Source organism: Hyalella azteca, unplaced genomic scaffold, assembly GCF_000764305.2.
Source record: "Hyalella azteca isolate HAZT.00-mixed unplaced genomic scaffold, Hazt_2.0.2 contig6971, whole genome shotgun sequence".
Classification (NCBI taxonomy): domain Eukaryota; kingdom Metazoa; phylum Arthropoda; class Malacostraca; order Amphipoda; family Hyalellidae; genus Hyalella; species Hyalella azteca.
In genome coordinates, this window is record NW_025937110.1 from 111,960 (window position 1) to 129,255 (window position 17,296).

Below are 17,296 nucleotides of genomic sequence, written 5' to 3' on the forward strand. Positions count from 1 at the left end.
GTGCGTTCCCTTGGGATGTGAAATAGAGAGTAACATTGAAAATTAAAATGTATGCTGTGCGACTTCCATGAAATGAGTATGGTCAGCAGCCTGTATAAAAGGATTATAGTCAGCCTTTATACATAATATATAATGTTTTAAAAAAGATAGTGCGGTGGAATAGAGTTGATGCCAATTGCTAGCGGGAAATTAGACATTGCATTGATTCTGGTAAGTTTAGCGGGGGGGGGAGGGATTCTGAGGAATAAAGAGACGGCATCCCTCCGTCGCTGACATACTGAGGGATTGAGGACATTTTTCTCCTCAAAAGAGGTTCTCAGTGGCGACTTTGCGACTTGATTGTTTCTCACTGCAAGGAACGAGGCTAACCTTAAAGCGTTAGAGAAATATGGATCTAATTTGTAGGCGAGGAGGCCCGAGAAGTTCTATGTTATTTTGCATTCGTGTTCATGCCGAGTTTAGTAGAGACGGATACATACCAACTATGATTAATGAAATTTATTAGCAAAATGGTACAGTTGAATTAAACGAAGACTATATATTGACTGTGCAAAGAACTAATTCACGTTGATATAAAAAAACTAACACTTGAAGTTTATAAATAATTAAATCATATATATATATATATAAATTATAAAAAAAATGTCATTTGGCTATACTTTTAGTCAGTTTCTTTCTTAATGATGATGATTTGTATTAAGCAAGCAAACTTAAGCAAAGCTGGTCAGTCAGAAAGACAACTTTCAGGTTGACACAAACCTTAAGGTAGAGGTGGAGACATCTAAAAAAATAATCGTTGAGATATCAGAGACCGGGAGCAAACGTTATTGAATGTTAAAAGTAAACTCTGCATATTTATGACTACAATCCAAATTTTTTTGCAAGGGACGAAAAAAGTCGCCACAAACACTACTAAAATTTTTATAAGGCTTCCAGATAATGTTCCGGCTTCCGATTTTCTATGTGTCTCTACTGCAGCACGCACACGCTGCGTGCGTTGCAACGACGTATTTAGTTGGCGCTAGTCAAGGTCGCAGCCAAGAGATGCGAGGGTAGCCAATAGATGCGACTGCAGCCAATAGATGCGAGGGCAAAGATGCGAGGGCAGCCAAGAGATGCGAGGGCAGCCAATAGATGCGAGGGCAGTTAATGAAGCCCGTGTGTGTGCGTCACGCGCATTGCGTGTCGCTGTCTTGTTGACAACGTGTCTCGTCTGATTAGAATCCTGTCAATAAAAGACATTGCTTCGGGCTATCGTTACCATCTCACGTAATTTATAAACTAATGAGGTAATGGAGAGGTGATACGAATAGTTATGCAGAATAAGAAGATGGTAAATATACAGTAAATATGTACGCAGGTGGAAGAAACTATCACCTTCTTCTTACTGCATGTGTAATTCGTAAAAAAAGTGCGGATCATTGATCCTTGAGGGACATGGTTAGCAAGTTATAGCCTGAGGCGTTGATCAACAATCTAAATGCAGATACCAGGTTAAAATGTTCTCCAATGCAACGAACACGGTCTGAACGTTATTTCCATATTAAAAGAAATTACAGAACGAAAAATATTCAACAAAATGTTAGACACCGAATTCGGCATTTATGTCACCGAAGCTCAAGAATGGATGAAAATTGTCACAATAGTGAGGAAAAATTCCGAAAGAAGTGTCTCGAAGTCAAATTACACTAATAGCTTATTATTCATGTTTCAGTGTACCTCGTCTCCCATTGCATAAATTGAATAATTAAAACCAATAAGTGGAATTTCGCATCAAAACCCTCCAGCTTAGTAACTGCGCTTTCTAGTTAAGCGAAGTCAACATCTTTGAAGATAATTTTATGTTACGGATGCCAGACATGAAGGTTATCTGAAGTCAGTAATTAGCTGTGCAGTTCATCTTCGGGTAGATACAATATTATTGACGATTGATTGATCGTCACCAGCGTGCACATTAAACAATCTTAAACTGAAATTGATTAACGAGAAAGCGTGCTAACGAACCTCTAAGGAGCGCCGGGCTCGACGTATGTTGATTTTGGACGGCGATCTGTACGTTAATTGAAGGCCACTTTCAACTAATCATCGTTCATAAATTATACAGCATGTCACATTTTATTACTTTTCTGCCAAATTGATTTCTAGTAGAATTTCCGAAAGTGCATGCTCAGGTTAATATACCAGGCTTTATTCATTGTTGTCTCTGTGCAGTAAAATGCGAGAGCCTTATAAAATTTTGTGTGCATATTAAGTATTTAAATGCAAGTTTTGACACTCGGTAGCACTCGTAGGTTCCCGATTGCGTAGCGTTACGGAAAAATTACGGAATATTGACGGAAAAATTACAATGCCTTACCCAATTAACGATTCCTTGTTTATTACGCAGAGCTAGCACAGGTGTTTTCATTTAAGACTTCTATGTTTTTGTGAAGGTCGAATTAGTGAAGAAATGTCAGCGGTTTAAAGCTGTTAACTGCGGTATCCTGGCGTTGGCATTGACGAGAGCAAAGCTTCGGGCGAGGCTCGCGTCAAGAGCTAAAATTCTTTTTAGTGGAAAATAACGAGCTTTTTCTTTTTTATATTAAAATGTTCTTTGGCCTATTATGTACGTGCTATCCGAACTAAGGCTGAAAATACTTCGAAGCTTTTTAAAAATGCAAATTTTTTAACGATGTAGATAAAATAAGTGTGGAGGAATGAAAATGTTTCTGAGCGAAGTTCGACTGTGGTTATTTTTTTATCGTTTGTTATCATCCAGTGGCGAAGCTCAATATATGCAGGGTGCGCCACAGAAACTTACTTATTTGAAAGGTCAATAAAAACAAATGTAATTCAGTTATTGTTTTAAATTTTTTTTATTCGAGAAAACAGTATCCGAAATTTTTTTTTCATACAGTTTTGAAAATTAAATCTCATAAATGACGGCCTCCATTGCGCATAAACTAATGAAGTCGCTTTTTTCATAATGGTTTCCACTCTATGCAGCATATCAATCGATATTTTGGCAATGACGTCGCGAATGTTGTTCTTGAGGTACTTCAGATGCACCCCCTCTCGCCCCTCTACCCGACCAACTAACCGCACAGGAATTTTTTCAAATAAGTAAGTTTCTGTGGCGCACCCTGTACTCTAGTGTACAAGCTAATTAACACGAGTATGAGAAACGGTGTCCCATCTCCTGTTGCATACAATATGAATTTATTGCATATTTGAAATTGTTTTGACATATTATTATATCGATAAAATTCCAGTTCGTGAAAAAATACTGAAAAATAAACGTAGAAAAACAAAATATCTTCACATTTTTTTGAAATCATTGCTATCCTCAGCATCTTGTATCACATTCCTTACAAATCAAATGAATAGACTGAATTATTTAATTCAGGCACCGGATTTGCAGTACCGGAAATTTACATAAAAGATTTCTTTGCTAACGTTCTCGTTCACTATCGCAGTAACTCGCCTGAGAGCCGAGTAAGGCTTAGCTTAATAAGGTGAGGCAGATACAATTTATAGCAGTCTTGTCTACTAGCGACGAGACGATATCGCACTGTCTCGTCTACTAGCGACGAGACGATATCGCACTGTCTTGTCTCTGTCTCTTATACACATCTAGATGTGTATAAGAGACAGGTCTTAGCTTAATAAGGTGAGGCAGATACAATTTATAGCAGTCTTGTCTACTAGCGACGAGACGATATCGCACTGTCTTGTCTACTAGCGACGAGACGATATCGCACTGTCTTGTCTACTCGCGACGAGACGATATCGCACTGTCTTGTCTACTCGCGACGATATCTCAATCTTTCCATGTCCCTTGCAATATGAAATGTGACTGAAAAGATTTTAGTATAAAAGTTATTAAGTCCTCAACAAAAATTAATTAAAGATGATATTTGACGCCAAGATAAAACAAATGATAATTATTAGTAGGTTTACTAGCGCTTCAGATGAATATTTCGCGATGGAGGTACGGTCTTCAGTTCGTCCTTAGCATCTCTTCGGTGGAAGCAAAGGGATTTGGGATTAATTTCTCCGCTCATGAAACGCGTGTCCGCTTCGGCTTCATCTCTTCTGTTAATGTAGCGTCTTTAATGTCAAGTAAAATTTGGTCTCGGTTCAAATTAAGTTTTCTGGTATATGGTCAAACGGCGGTGCCATCATAGAATCATGCTAGATCTCTGTTAGCAGGTTGCATAGTATAAAATATTGTATAAGATGAACGGTTCTTAATTGCTTCGTGGGTCCTCCCTCAGCATTCTGGCAAGCATCTTGTCTTGATGTAGGGTGGGTGTGTTTAGTTTACAGTTTTGTCATGTCACTGTAACTTTGACAGTCCGCTATGAAGTGCAGTACTGTCAGTGACACGAGTGTGTTTAGTTTACAGTTTTGTCATGTCACTGTAACTTTGACAGTCCGCTATGAAGTGCAGTACTGTCAGTGACACGCAGTGCTCAATCAGGTAGCTGCGGATGAGGCGAGGACTACCAATCTTCACAGCCCCTTTGCAATCCACAAAAATTGCAACAACCGCAGAACTTTGACCTTATAAAATAACTCACATGTAGAACCAAAGGTTCTCAATAGGCTAGTTGGTAAAAAGTTATACGGACACGATGAGGTCACATGAAGATTCGACGACGAGGTAAGTGGCAACCCAAGTGAACTGCGAAAGTTTAAAATTATCAAGGAATTAAAAGAAATCCGAAGTGATATTCCTATATTTGAAATTATTTTGAATTTCATCAATAAACTAGAATTACGTGTCAGCCTCAAACATGCATGGATGTACTGACAAATCAATTACAATAGATTCAACTCTACATTAACTTGTACGATTCACCGTCAGAATTATGTTTGTAATTCGAATTCTTCGTAACCTCTATGATTTGCTTGGCATGATGAGCGCTCAATTTCGTGAAGCAGCATGACGGCTACACGAGCCTCATTGGAGGTCAAGCGCAGAATCTTGTAATTTTTTCTTATCAATAGAACATAAAATTTTTTTTTCAAATCGATATCTAGGAGACAAACCATCAAGGTTCGGACTATACTATTATCAATAATGAAGTCCTACGATGCTTATTCACTAATTACCAGTAATTACAAGTTGATAACGACTAATGAAGGCTTATAACAATGCTTCTGAATAAGGAAAATAATGAATGAATTCGCCATGAATTGATCTATCTTCACCGTTGGATGAATTCAACACTCAACACTCGATCATAGTAAAAAAAATCTTATTCACGACTTCTTATAAGACGTCGTGAATTGACAAAAAAAAAAATAAATAAATAAAAATGAATGAACAAAATTTTATTAACAAAACAAAATCAAGAATAATGAAGCTCACTCTATTGGCAGTGTAAATGAAATAGCTTTCAAAGCAATGGGGCAGATAATTTCTGTTGTCGCATAAAAAAGTGGATATAAATTATTGCTGCTGTTTACAATACACAAAGATAAATGGAAAAATCTGGGTGATAAAACAAACCTGCCTTTTCGTTAATGAGCTATCACTTGCTTTCGACGTGAGGCGTACGTTGAGATCACCAAACCTAAAACTAAATGTCATTAATTGACTTTAATTAAGTTAATGCTTGACACAAGACTACGTCAGTTTAGAACATCATGCAGGTCCTTAGAATACCACACAGATTACATACAAACAATAAAAATACATTCAGACGAATCAACGAACCAACGTCAAAACTAATCCAAAATTGAATTTATATTTGCATGCAGGGATAATTGTTCATCAATTGTGAGCAAATCTTATTTTGTAGGAAATTAAATTAACATCAAGTATTTCGCATGCAGGGATGTCAAAAATCTATCATCCTGATTCTGGCACAAATTAGAAGACATTCTTCTCGAAACTGCAAGCCACCACTGTCAAAAATTATAAAAGGCACTAGGTTGTACGTAAGGATTAGGTTGGCAACTCTTTGTTGTTCGTAAGGGATTAGGTTGATCAGCTCTTTGTTGTTCGTAAGGGAATTAGGTTGATCAACTCTTTGTTGTTCGTAAAGTATTAGGTTGATCAGCTCTTTGTTGTTCTTAAGGGATTAGGTTGATCAACTCTTTTGCTTGAGCGTGGCATTTAATTGGTCGACGATGACATTGATGTCCTTGTTCTTGTTGAGTTTGAGGAAGACGCCGGAGCTGAGCTTGTGCTTGCTCACCCACTCAGGAACTTCCTTCAGCAGAGCCTCCAAGTGCTCCTCAACTTCGCCTGAAAATACAGAGCTTTGTAGAAGCATCTTTTCAGAAATATTTAATGCCTATTAGCATCAGTCATTAAACATTCATTAAACTTAAAAAAGCAAGAATCAATATTTCTAGAAAAAAATTAGCTTTGGCTAACCTGGCTGGTTTAGTGTATACCACTAGTTTTCAAATTTTATCTTAACAACATTAACGAAGAATAGTCTTGTACATTGTCATACAATAATGATCAATAGTAGGATCTTAGAACACTGTCAATAAGTGGTTGCAAACCGCAGGCCTGTCTGGAGCATGCTGCAACACCACGTACTTTAAACACAATAAAGTTGGCAAAATTCAAAACTGCCTTGATTTAATTTGATCAAGAAGAGCAAATGTCTGGCAAATGTTAACTAAAATGATATAATTTTACAAACTGGTAAGACGCGTTAGAAAACACGCTTACGTTTCCAATGAGCATATAAACTGACCAACAGTGAGCATGCCAGAATGGCTCTCCCTGAGTCTGGCTATAGCATCCTGCCAGTGCAGGGCAGCCTTCTTCTCTGCGACGAGCGTGTGCCGCAGGATACGCGCGAGCTCCGGTAAGCGACTCAGCACCTCGAGGTAGCGAGTGTCTCCCGCGCTGCGCACCATCGCACGCGTCGCCGCCGCCGCCTCACGTGCGCGGATCTGCGTATAAATTCAGTGTTGCATCATCGTTTCAACAAACAGAATTTGGATAAAAATCACCGTTAAAAATAATCTGTATTAAATCACCGTTTAAACTATATACCTGAAGTTCAACCCTGCAGCTGATTGAAATACTGCCAAGAAATAAAAATAGAATTGAGTTTATAATTAAGCCATGCACTAGAACACTTCATAAATTATCAATACTAATTTTTATTAATGTTTGAAATTTCCCGTTCAAACTGTCATACTAAAAGTCCCATTAATAAAAAATAACGTGAGATTTATGTACCTTCTCCAGAAGAGAAACCGAGATTCCTCTCAGCGCCAGAGCTACGTCTTTGTTCTGAGTGGGCGTCCCTTGGGGTTTCTGTTGCTTCCCCAGGTCAGGGTTAACAGCGGGCAGGCTTGCTTTAGACTCATTGACAGGAGTGGCTGAACTTGCAGGAGCAGATGCGGATGAGAGTTTCTCGGCAGCGCGCTCGACAGCGGCCTCAAGCCGAGGGTTCTTGCTGAACAGGTCCCGGGCAACACCTGGGGACGCATGGAACGAATGGTCCACAAATAAAACATAACTATATTTACAATCTGTATATTCAAAGCAAAGTTAAAGGTACATAACGAGTGGGAAAATAGTCAACAAACAACCCGTATCACTTGAAAGCACCAGAAAGGGGTACCAACCAAGGACGTGAGTGGCGTTGGAGAGCACCTGGGTGGTTGGAGGCTGGGGGAGGGGGGCAGGTTTTATGTCAGGCACGTCCTCTAAAGAGAACTGAGGGTGCCAGCGCCGTATGCTGCTCACGTCTGTCACTTCGACGCTTGGTTCAAGGCTCTGAAAATGATACAAGCACTCAATGATGATGGAAAATCAATATTAATATACAATAACATTCATATATTGATTAATAAATTACTTAAAAAAACTTAAAAAAAACACGTTTTTCCAGTGGACTAAAAAATAGAAAATAAATTATGGCTCGCCCCAAAAAACGTGGGTCGGGCTGTACATTCACCATCAAATTTTCGCAAAATTCGTGTGTTGTGTGCTTTTCGCTTTAATCATAAATCTGCCCGACACACGTTTTTTGGGGCGAGTCATAATTTATTTTCTACTTTTTAGTCCACAAGAAAAACGTATTTTTTTTTAAAGTTTTTTCAAGTAATTTTTATGATCGTATCTGAAATTGTTAGGCGAAAATAGCCTGTATGCCGAATTTCAGATCTCTAGAGCAATCAGAAGTGGGCTAATTTTCGTTGTCAATGTTAACAACAAACAAACAAACAAACAAACAAACAAACGCGAAGCTAAGCTAAGAAAAACGTGTTAAAAATCTAACCTGGAAGCAAAAATGACAAGCAAAAATAGACTGCTTGAACCAAGTTTAACATAAATACGACAACAAAACAGATATTACGAGCAAAATTTGTTATTCAACTTTGAATTTAAAAACAAAAACGACAGTGGCAACATAAAAATAACAAAGAATTGGCAGCCCTCAAAAGTTGAGATGAAAAGTATGATTTCGCGAAAAATTATGGGCAAAAAAAATGACAACACAGACACCAGCGCAAAAATTCAACATTAATGATTGCTGTCCAACTCAGCGCTCACCTTGAGAAACTCGACGTGATGACGATGCACGATCTTGATGAGCGCCTCATGGAAGAACGCACGGCGCTCCACCAGCACCAAAGAATCCATTTTCCGAAACTGCCGCGAAATTGGTCATTAACGTTATTATTGTTATTAAATTGGTGCTCAGGCACCAATTTAATAGGCTTAGTTTCTCGCAGCCTTCGGAGTCTCAGAGAATGTGCAGCAAAATTAGTTACTGGGTTAGAATGCTACTGTGTCTTGAACGACTATGTTTTTTGAATGAACATGAAATTTTAAACATGGTATAAGGTTAGCCCAGCGCTGGCCGGGCGTGATAATTCCTGAGAATTTTTAATCATGTTATCCCAAACCTCGTCATTGTGTAACCCCTAATCGAGTAATAATATTACCTAAAAATAAGATAATATAATATCATTAGGGCATTCAACCAAAAGTCATCCAGCAAGAAGAGCTATCAGTTTAATAAAGCTGGAAAGATGAACATATAGGGCGCTCAGCCAATATGTTTTCTTGAAGATAAGAAATGATAACCAGGGAAGACAATTAAACAAGAATTTGTTTAAGAATTGAAATGAAACAAAAACTGAATCAATTCAAGAACTAAAATAATTTAGTAACTATTTTTCTGATTTTCTTGCATTCTATCCAACTGAAATAAAACTCGCTGCAAAAGTCGATTGATTCGCCACTTGAGGCTTTTTGGAATGCAGCTCCCAAAATTCTGATAAATGCTTGTTCATATCGTATATATAATATTAAAAAATCTTACAATGTGAAACGTCTTATCAGATACGTTATTTGTCTCAACTGACTGTGGGATCCTTGCCATTTGTTCCAGAGTTGCTCAGAGGCTCTTCTTTGAACAAGCTGCGGCTGCTGCTGCTTGCAGGCGAGTCAAACCTGGCAAAATTAGAAAAAACTTATTTTTTTTTTACAAAATCAAACGTGTACTAACAAGTTAACTGGAAAATGTTCAAAAGCATCATTAAAACCAGTATGGCTATTATAGTAGAAGTAATTGATGTTGACTCCATCGCATATGGCTTTTTACATACTGGTCAAACGAAACATAACACCTACAGAATTCTGAACTAATAAAGCAATTTTACAGCATATTCGATTGAATGGTCAGGAAGAACCTAAAATAATTTTTTGACAACAAGCTGAAAAAAAAAGAAATTATGTCCACAAATTTTAGTTAAATTCATGTATTATAGAAATTTGCGAGATTTATTCTGAAATGTCAGTGCAATAATTGAATGATATTTACTTGGTCATGAGGTTCATGCGGGCAACAGGAGGATCCTGATTTTGTGATGTGACAGCAGAATTGGAATTGTGTTGATTTTTGTAGTCGAGGTTAGCCGTGATTGTGAGCTGGTATCCAGAGTTGTTTTCCTGGGTGATGCTTGGTCCGGGCCGCACTTTGTCTTGCCTGAATATGTATGCAAGAGGGAACACTCGAGACACTTGGCCTAGGTTGCGCTCCTGGAATGTCCTGAAGAAACATACAGAAATTATTCGTAGGACCGTCTCAAAGAGGATGTTTAAAATGAGAAATTAAACAAGATTTGTAATTTATGAACTCCAAATTTGCGACAAATGCAAAATATGAACTCCAAATGACAAATGCAGCCAGCAGTAAAAACACAGCTCAGTTCCATCAACGATCGCAGGTACTAACCAGCGAGGTTTCATTCTTGTTAGAAAACTGTGAACCATATTACTGACCTCCTAATCATTTGCTGCACTGCAGGCTTGAGTTTACTGAAAGTGATGACCTCGTGCCTGTTATGCATGAGTGACACGACTGTGTCAACAGCGCGGAACATCTCGCGCAGCAGTCTGTAGTGGTACGGCAGGCCAAGCTCCGAGCTGCAATTGGGAACCAAATAGTTTAAACGACTTTCAAAATGAAACAAAAAACCTAAAAAACAAAATCATGTAGCAGGTCAAGCTTCAAACAGCAGATTAGACTTACTTGTGCAACCTTAAATCATTGGTGTTAAGAATATAATCTATAGATTTACCTGGGCGAAGTGGTGGCAGTGGGAGCAGCAGCAGGCGACTGCACAAGATGGTGGAAGCGTTCATAGGCCGGGACCGCTCCCAGCTCTTTGCCGGGACTCTTGCAAGGTGTCTTCACTGGGCTGCAGCAAATATCTTTTACTATCAAGCCACTAAAAACGTCATAATTTTAATACCGTGTCCTAGTATACTATGACAAACTGGTATATTGGTAGTACATGTTCGACTGAAGTAAATTCATGTAATGTAAAGTAATTAATAAAACGAGACGAATATGCAGCAATTATATAGAAGTGCTATTGTGACTCTTGCAGCTGAGAATTAGCTGCATTTAGCCTCATCAGGGGTTGTTTCTGAACACAATTGGCCTAGTTATATTTCGTAGTTCTCCTGGAGTTTCGAGTACTGCAAAACTGAATTCGTGCAATAAACAGTGCATAAATACCTAGACCAACATTTTGCAAACCAACGCTAACACCAAGACATAATGAAAGTTCAGAAATGTATATTAATATTGAAGAAAGTGGTTAATAATACTAATGGATAACATGGAAAAATTGCAGCTGGAAAGGAATTGAATAAGTTTTCATTTAATTAAGATAGAATAACCTTTAAGTTAATGTAGGGAAAGGGACAAAATTGCACTCTAAACTTCATGGCATAGTCATGAAAATAATCTGAAAGAATAATTGTGTAGAGAGCAACTGACCTGAGAGGAACCTCGACCTCCAGGGCTGATGAGAAGTGCTCAAGTAGAGGATTGACAGGCCGACGTCGGGGGGAAGGTGCCGCCTTGTAGGGCAACGCGAGCTCCTTGTGCGGTGAGAAGAGCTTCCTCGGTGACGCCATCTTCAGGGGAGACCCTACAAAATTTCATTCAAATGATGTATGAAGGCACACACTATATTAACTCCCCATCTCAGTTTTACCAAAATTATCGTCGAATTAGAGACAAACTTTTAGCTCAATTTGATACCTCTAGTAAATGAATTGGTTTTTCTTAGAGGTTCAATGTACATATAGGATATGACCAACGACTCCAGTTAATGAGTAGGTACACAGTACATATGCAATGCATTACCTAAAATTTTAATGGAAAATTTACAATATTCAAGTTAGCTATGATACAGAATTTAGCAATAACCAATAAGAACAATTCCTGGCCTAATTATCTATCAATGAAATTGCTCATCCATGTTCAAATACTGATGAACAAGATTTGTTTATATGTACTTCATAATAAAATATGAGTAAATATGATAGAGTTTATATTTGCAAAGTAGGCAAGAATTTTACAAACCTGTTTTGCTTGGTGAAGAAGGCAATCCCTTTTGCTTGGCAATCAAGGCAGCAGCCTGCTGCGCCTCCAGCTGGGCCGGCTCTATGACGCCGCTACGGAACTGTTCTAGTTGGCGCTCACACTGTCGGACCTTCAGTAACTGTGCCCGTAACTCGGAGAGTTTCTTGCACTTGCTTAGATGAAGGTTATTGCCAGTGGCAGGCCCCTGAGGGGCAACAAAATATTTTCAGAACTAATATTATTAAGAGGCGCAATTTCAAATCATTTTAAAAACTGGTTTCAGTTGGGTATTTAGACCTTGCCAATTGATACTTATTTTAAAACCTTTCTTAATGGATTGGAAAGTTTACCAGTAAATTATAAAAAGGCAAATCTGATATAGGTATTCCATCACTCTTCTGATTATATTTTCGTCTTGATTATATTTGACTTGAATCTTAACCAACAAGAGCAACATTTTAGTGCCGAGATGCGCACAAACAAATACTCGAAACTTAATGACAGATTTACTATTTATTCAATCACATGAGAAACTATCTTATAACCCAAAGCAGATATGCTCACATTTTCCTTGATAGAAGCTTCTTTGGTTTCTTCCATTACCAACTTCTTGCGTGCAGAGCCTCGAGTAGTACATGTAGGCATGGGATCAGATTTGCTGGTCTCTGGAGTGACCACATCACTTGCCACAAAGTCAGGCTTGTGTCTCTTGCGCTGCTGCCATTCAGAAGCCTCCACATTAACCTGAACACAAAATAACAATGAACAAACTACAGAACGCGAGTTTCATAGAGTTCCCATTCATAAAATTATGAACCACAATGTCTTGTATCTATTTAGGAAGTTTCAAGCCTTAAATTTGGATATTAATTGAATGCACAACACAATGAAAAATTGAATGCTTGATAAAAAGACTTGAAATGAAGTGTGTTGTTCTGATAAAGAAATTTCTCCATAAATCTATGTTTTAGGTCAGTAATTTCAACCAAATGAAGATAAAAAAATAACTATGAACCATGAAAACACACAAGCCAATAGCAATAAACATGGCAAAATATTAGCATTAAACAACTCAATACAATACATTTGCCCTAAAAACCACAATGAAGGAACATGAACTCTACCTCAGTTCAATACCTAACTCTGGCATCCACTGTTAAGAACTGTTAGCAAACCTGCTAGTTCATTTTGAAAAAAGTTTTGTGGTTACAGAATGTGAATCAAGTCTCTAGGAATTCATCCAGGTCCAAGATCAGGACATTTTTAAAGACATGCTTTAACTGGACATAAAGGATCAAAGATAATATTCCAATTATAATGCAATTGCTGCAATGAGATACCTACTAATGAAGTCGCATCTGAAGTAAAAAAAAAAGTGCAGACAGGTGAATATACAGGGCAATATCTATGATGGAAATTGGAGAACCTTTCAGTTGTGTACATAATGTATATAAAAAAGGGTTAATGAAGGTTTTCACAATTCAGAATTATTCTTAGCCTATGATTTCATATACACAATGATTTTGTAGCAGTTCTTGGGTGCTTGAATTTCTACAAGTAAATGTTACCAATGTTTCCTACTATCACGTCCTCAATGCTATTGAGTAAATAACTTTTCAGTGGATAAACACTTAGCTATGTACCTGTTTTGTAGGAGTTTGAATGTTGTCTTCATTCTCAGCTGCAGGAGAGAGTTCTGCAGAAATGACTTCATTCCCATCTTCATCAGAAGTTCTGAGCCTCTTGCTTGTACAAGTACCACTAGTAACCTGGAATAAGAATTATTAACATTGAAATTGATATTTCAAGCATTTCTTCTGCGATAATCATAAGAGTGCAGAACAGAACAGTCAAACAAGACTGCATACTAGGCAAAAATCAGAAATAACTTGCTTCTCAAACACAACCCATCTAGGTGGTGAATAAAAAATAGATAATCCCATGAAAAATTTAACTGAATTCATTTATTTCTTAGCCTCTACACCATGAATTTCTGGCACTTTCTTAATGAAGAAAAGTCATGATTGTTTACTTTGGCCATGCTGTACTACAAGATTGGAGACATGCTAAACTTTTTAGTAACTACTTTGGTAACACATGGGTTTAGAATGGGTGTTTGACTTCCAAATTTAGTAGAGAATTTCAAGGCAAAAGCATATAGCTAAAATATCACTGTATATATAGGTCAGTGATGTCATTTTTCACATGATGTGGAGCCATGATAAGCAAGAAGGCAAAATTAAAGGAAGACTGGGAAATGCTGGCTCATGATTGCAAGGTAACAATATTTATACCATTTGTCCCTGGATATTTCCTCATTAATATCTTCCTTGATGAAAAATAATCTCCTTCACTTCGATATGTTCATAAACATTTCCTTTTGTTTGCCTTCCCTGTTTATTAAGTCACGCCCTTGGTGACGTCAGATAGCGAAGCTATAAAAGCTCTGTCTCAAGCGATTAACTTCAGTCTTGGGCGAGGACCACTATGGTATACCCCATTGCTCCTGTCCATGTCAAACAGGACAGTAACACTAGCTAAACGTCTGAGACTCTGAGTGGAGAACGCCCCGCAGATACACTCTAGACTCATTCATTTATTTACTTCAACTGGACGCCGAAGACATCATTGTTAAAGCTCCAACTTATAAACTTAGATTATCCTAAACTGTGAGCCAAACTATAATCCTACAAGTATATTATATAATCGTTTACGCTGTTCCTCTATATCCTCGGATCCCGCTACAGAAGAACCACCCTCAGGTCATACTAATTACCATTCATATAAGAGATACATAGAAAACAACCTGTTACATAATGGAACTGTACCTGCAAACATATCATTCATGAAGAACTTTCAGTTTTGAGCTTCATGGCAAAGCACAGGTGGAAGCTCAAATTACAAAATCAAGTATATATACACACATTCAACTCAAATTTTTGCATATGCAGGTAAACTTTAATTATTTGAATTTCACCATCATGGTTTTTTAGGACTAAGATTCCATAAAAGTGGAGATTTTATCCAAACTAAATTTTATCCAATAAATAAATAAAAAACATGATTTATAAACAATGCAACAAAAAGATATTCTGCTACATTTATATACATACTATGTATATAATGATCATCAATTGCTCAAGAAAGCAATAGGGATAGCACAACTTTAGAATAGAACAGATATTAGCATCTTTACTCACCATTTGCTGCTCTGACTTATTTTGAGCAGCTTTCTGCAAGACATCTTCTAAACTTGAATTGGGTTTCAAATTGGTTTTAGTTCGAACAATAGTTTTACTTTTTCTGGAAAGTTTAGGTTTCTGAGTTTCAGGGAGTGTAATCACAGCCACATCTGACACTATAGATTTTTGTCCATTTATGGGTATGATTGAAGAACCCAATTTAGAATTCTCTAACAATTTTTTGTTTGTAACACCATTTTCTATTCCTATCTTTGATTTTAGCTGGCTTTGAGAGGTACGTTTAGATTTGAAGTAATCATTGAGCGTTGGTTGTGTTGAAGCCATCTCAAAGCTTAAACTATTTGAACAGATTAAGTATCAATGAACTCCAGTGACTGGGGAAAGCTTTCATCAATGAGCATGTGGGTGTACAACCTGAAAAAAAGTGAATAAATGTAGCAGGTACCTATATACAAGTTGGAATGGGCATCTCTAAAAAACTTAAACACACTAAGAATAGGAGACAGGCCTACGGCTTAATAGAACCGCTATGCTATTATATGAAACAACAAGCAATACTGCGTTGTTCTTTGTGTAGACAAGGTCGTTTTAAATGCACAATGGCATGTCCATGGATATGGTAAATTGGTTATATCACATTAATAATACAATAATGTATGGATCTGGTAATATCATATCAATAAAGGAAAATTAAGTAAAAATCACAAAAAATGTCATTTATTCTACATCTACATACATCATCTACAAAGGAAAAGACGGACCTCACATTAGAGTAGCTAGGTTAGGTTAGGTTGCCTACTGTTAGTGAGTGTTGGTAATGGATGACCCAGGAATCCAGGATCATAGGATGAGTACACTTTGCAATTCGCATGCTTCAAATGTTTTACAATCAAGTTCTATTTCAAGTGTTCTGGATTAGCCCGTTCCCACTCACTTCCACTTCAACTCCCCAAACTTGTTTATGAAATGTTTCATGGTAAGAAGTTATTAACAAAGCACACTCAAATGGCCTCAAAATTGTCCCTTATTTAGTTATTACCCTGTTTCATTTGCTGCAATTGATGGTTCTAAAGCTTGTTTGCAATGTATTCAAGCTTTCTAACAAGTCCAAGCACAGGCTTTATTGTTGAAAATTTTCAAGATCAGTAATAATATCACTCGTTTGCTTGAATTGCAAATTCACTAAAAACTTAAAAGCAAAGAAAACTCCACAAAAATTCATAGTATCTTTAAAGAAAACGTTTTGGAGTCCAGCTCCATCGTCAGTTTGAAAATTCTAGAACACAGATAAATCAGTGATTAGTACAGTCAAGAATACAACGAAAAATCTAAGCTGTAAAACCTACCTATTGACAATTTCAAGCGGGTAAGAACTAAAAGCTAAATTCAAACTAGGCCTCTGTTTAAAAATGTTCAATAATTCTAAAATGCGCAAATCAGAAACACCGGAACTGGAAGCTAAAACTTTGAAGTCACTGTCAGAAACTGGAACATCGCACTGCTCGGCATGAACCCGCACAGCCAAATGAGGGGGGCGCAACAGTAGGTTACCAGTTCTACCTTTCAGGTAGCATAAAATGGGGTAACTTTAGAGTCTTAGACCACTTTCTTTTTATAAATGATGCCATTTTTTTACTAGCTAAATTAAACTTGAATTGAAACATGCAAAATACAGGTCTATACTCTAGCTTCACTCACCATAAATTGCTGGCTCCTGCCTCTCATAGTCTTCATGTAATTTCAAAAAAAGTGATGGTCTTTGTTACCCCAGCTCTTGGGGTAACTTAGACCAGGTGATAAAATCAATTATACTTTTTGGTAAAATAACTCCAAATAACTCCAGATTTTGGTGCATTGTAGTAGAACTCTTCTAGTTACATATGCAAATGACAAATTTGAGGAAAGAGTCATAGTTTGCAAATGGGGGGCGCCACCCCATAATGAGGGAAATGTGACTACCTAATGGCAGCCCTGATAGGGCAATATTGACTGGCTTGGAAATTAAGTTGAAATTACCATATATAAGACTCTGTAGAGTCTGAAACATAAAGAAAAAACATAAATAGGTTGTCAAACATAAAATATGTTATATATGGCAATTTTATATTAACTTCCAAGCTGGTCTATGTTACCCCGTCAGGGCTGACATTAGGTGGTCTAAGTTACCCCATTTGGGGGCAGCACCCCCATTTGCAAACTATGACACTTTCCTAAAATTTGTCATTTGCCTATGTAACTAGA

General features: G+C 37.4%; 1 protein-coding gene across 1 annotated transcript; it reads right to left on the reverse strand.

Annotated features, from left to right (window-relative positions):
- Positions 1-4,706: 4,706 nt before the first annotated feature.
- On the reverse strand, positions 4,707-15,471 carry LOC108680864 (DNA replication factor Cdt1). Its single transcript, XM_018169782.2, has 14 exons — positions 15,053-15,471; positions 13,496-13,621; positions 12,417-12,596; positions 11,853-12,057; positions 11,262-11,415; positions 10,555-10,674; positions 10,256-10,399; positions 9,795-10,022; positions 9,337-9,424; positions 8,519-8,617; positions 7,588-7,738; positions 7,196-7,437; positions 6,702-6,903; positions 4,707-6,238 (listed from the first exon to the last, which is right to left on the reverse strand). Exons 1-14 carry the CDS (start codon positions 15,377-15,379, stop codon positions 6,081-6,083), a joined length of 2,424 nt encoding a protein of 807 aa, XP_018025271.1. The 5' UTR covers positions 15,380-15,471; the 3' UTR covers positions 4,707-6,080.
- Positions 15,472-17,296: the final 1,825 nt, after the last annotated feature.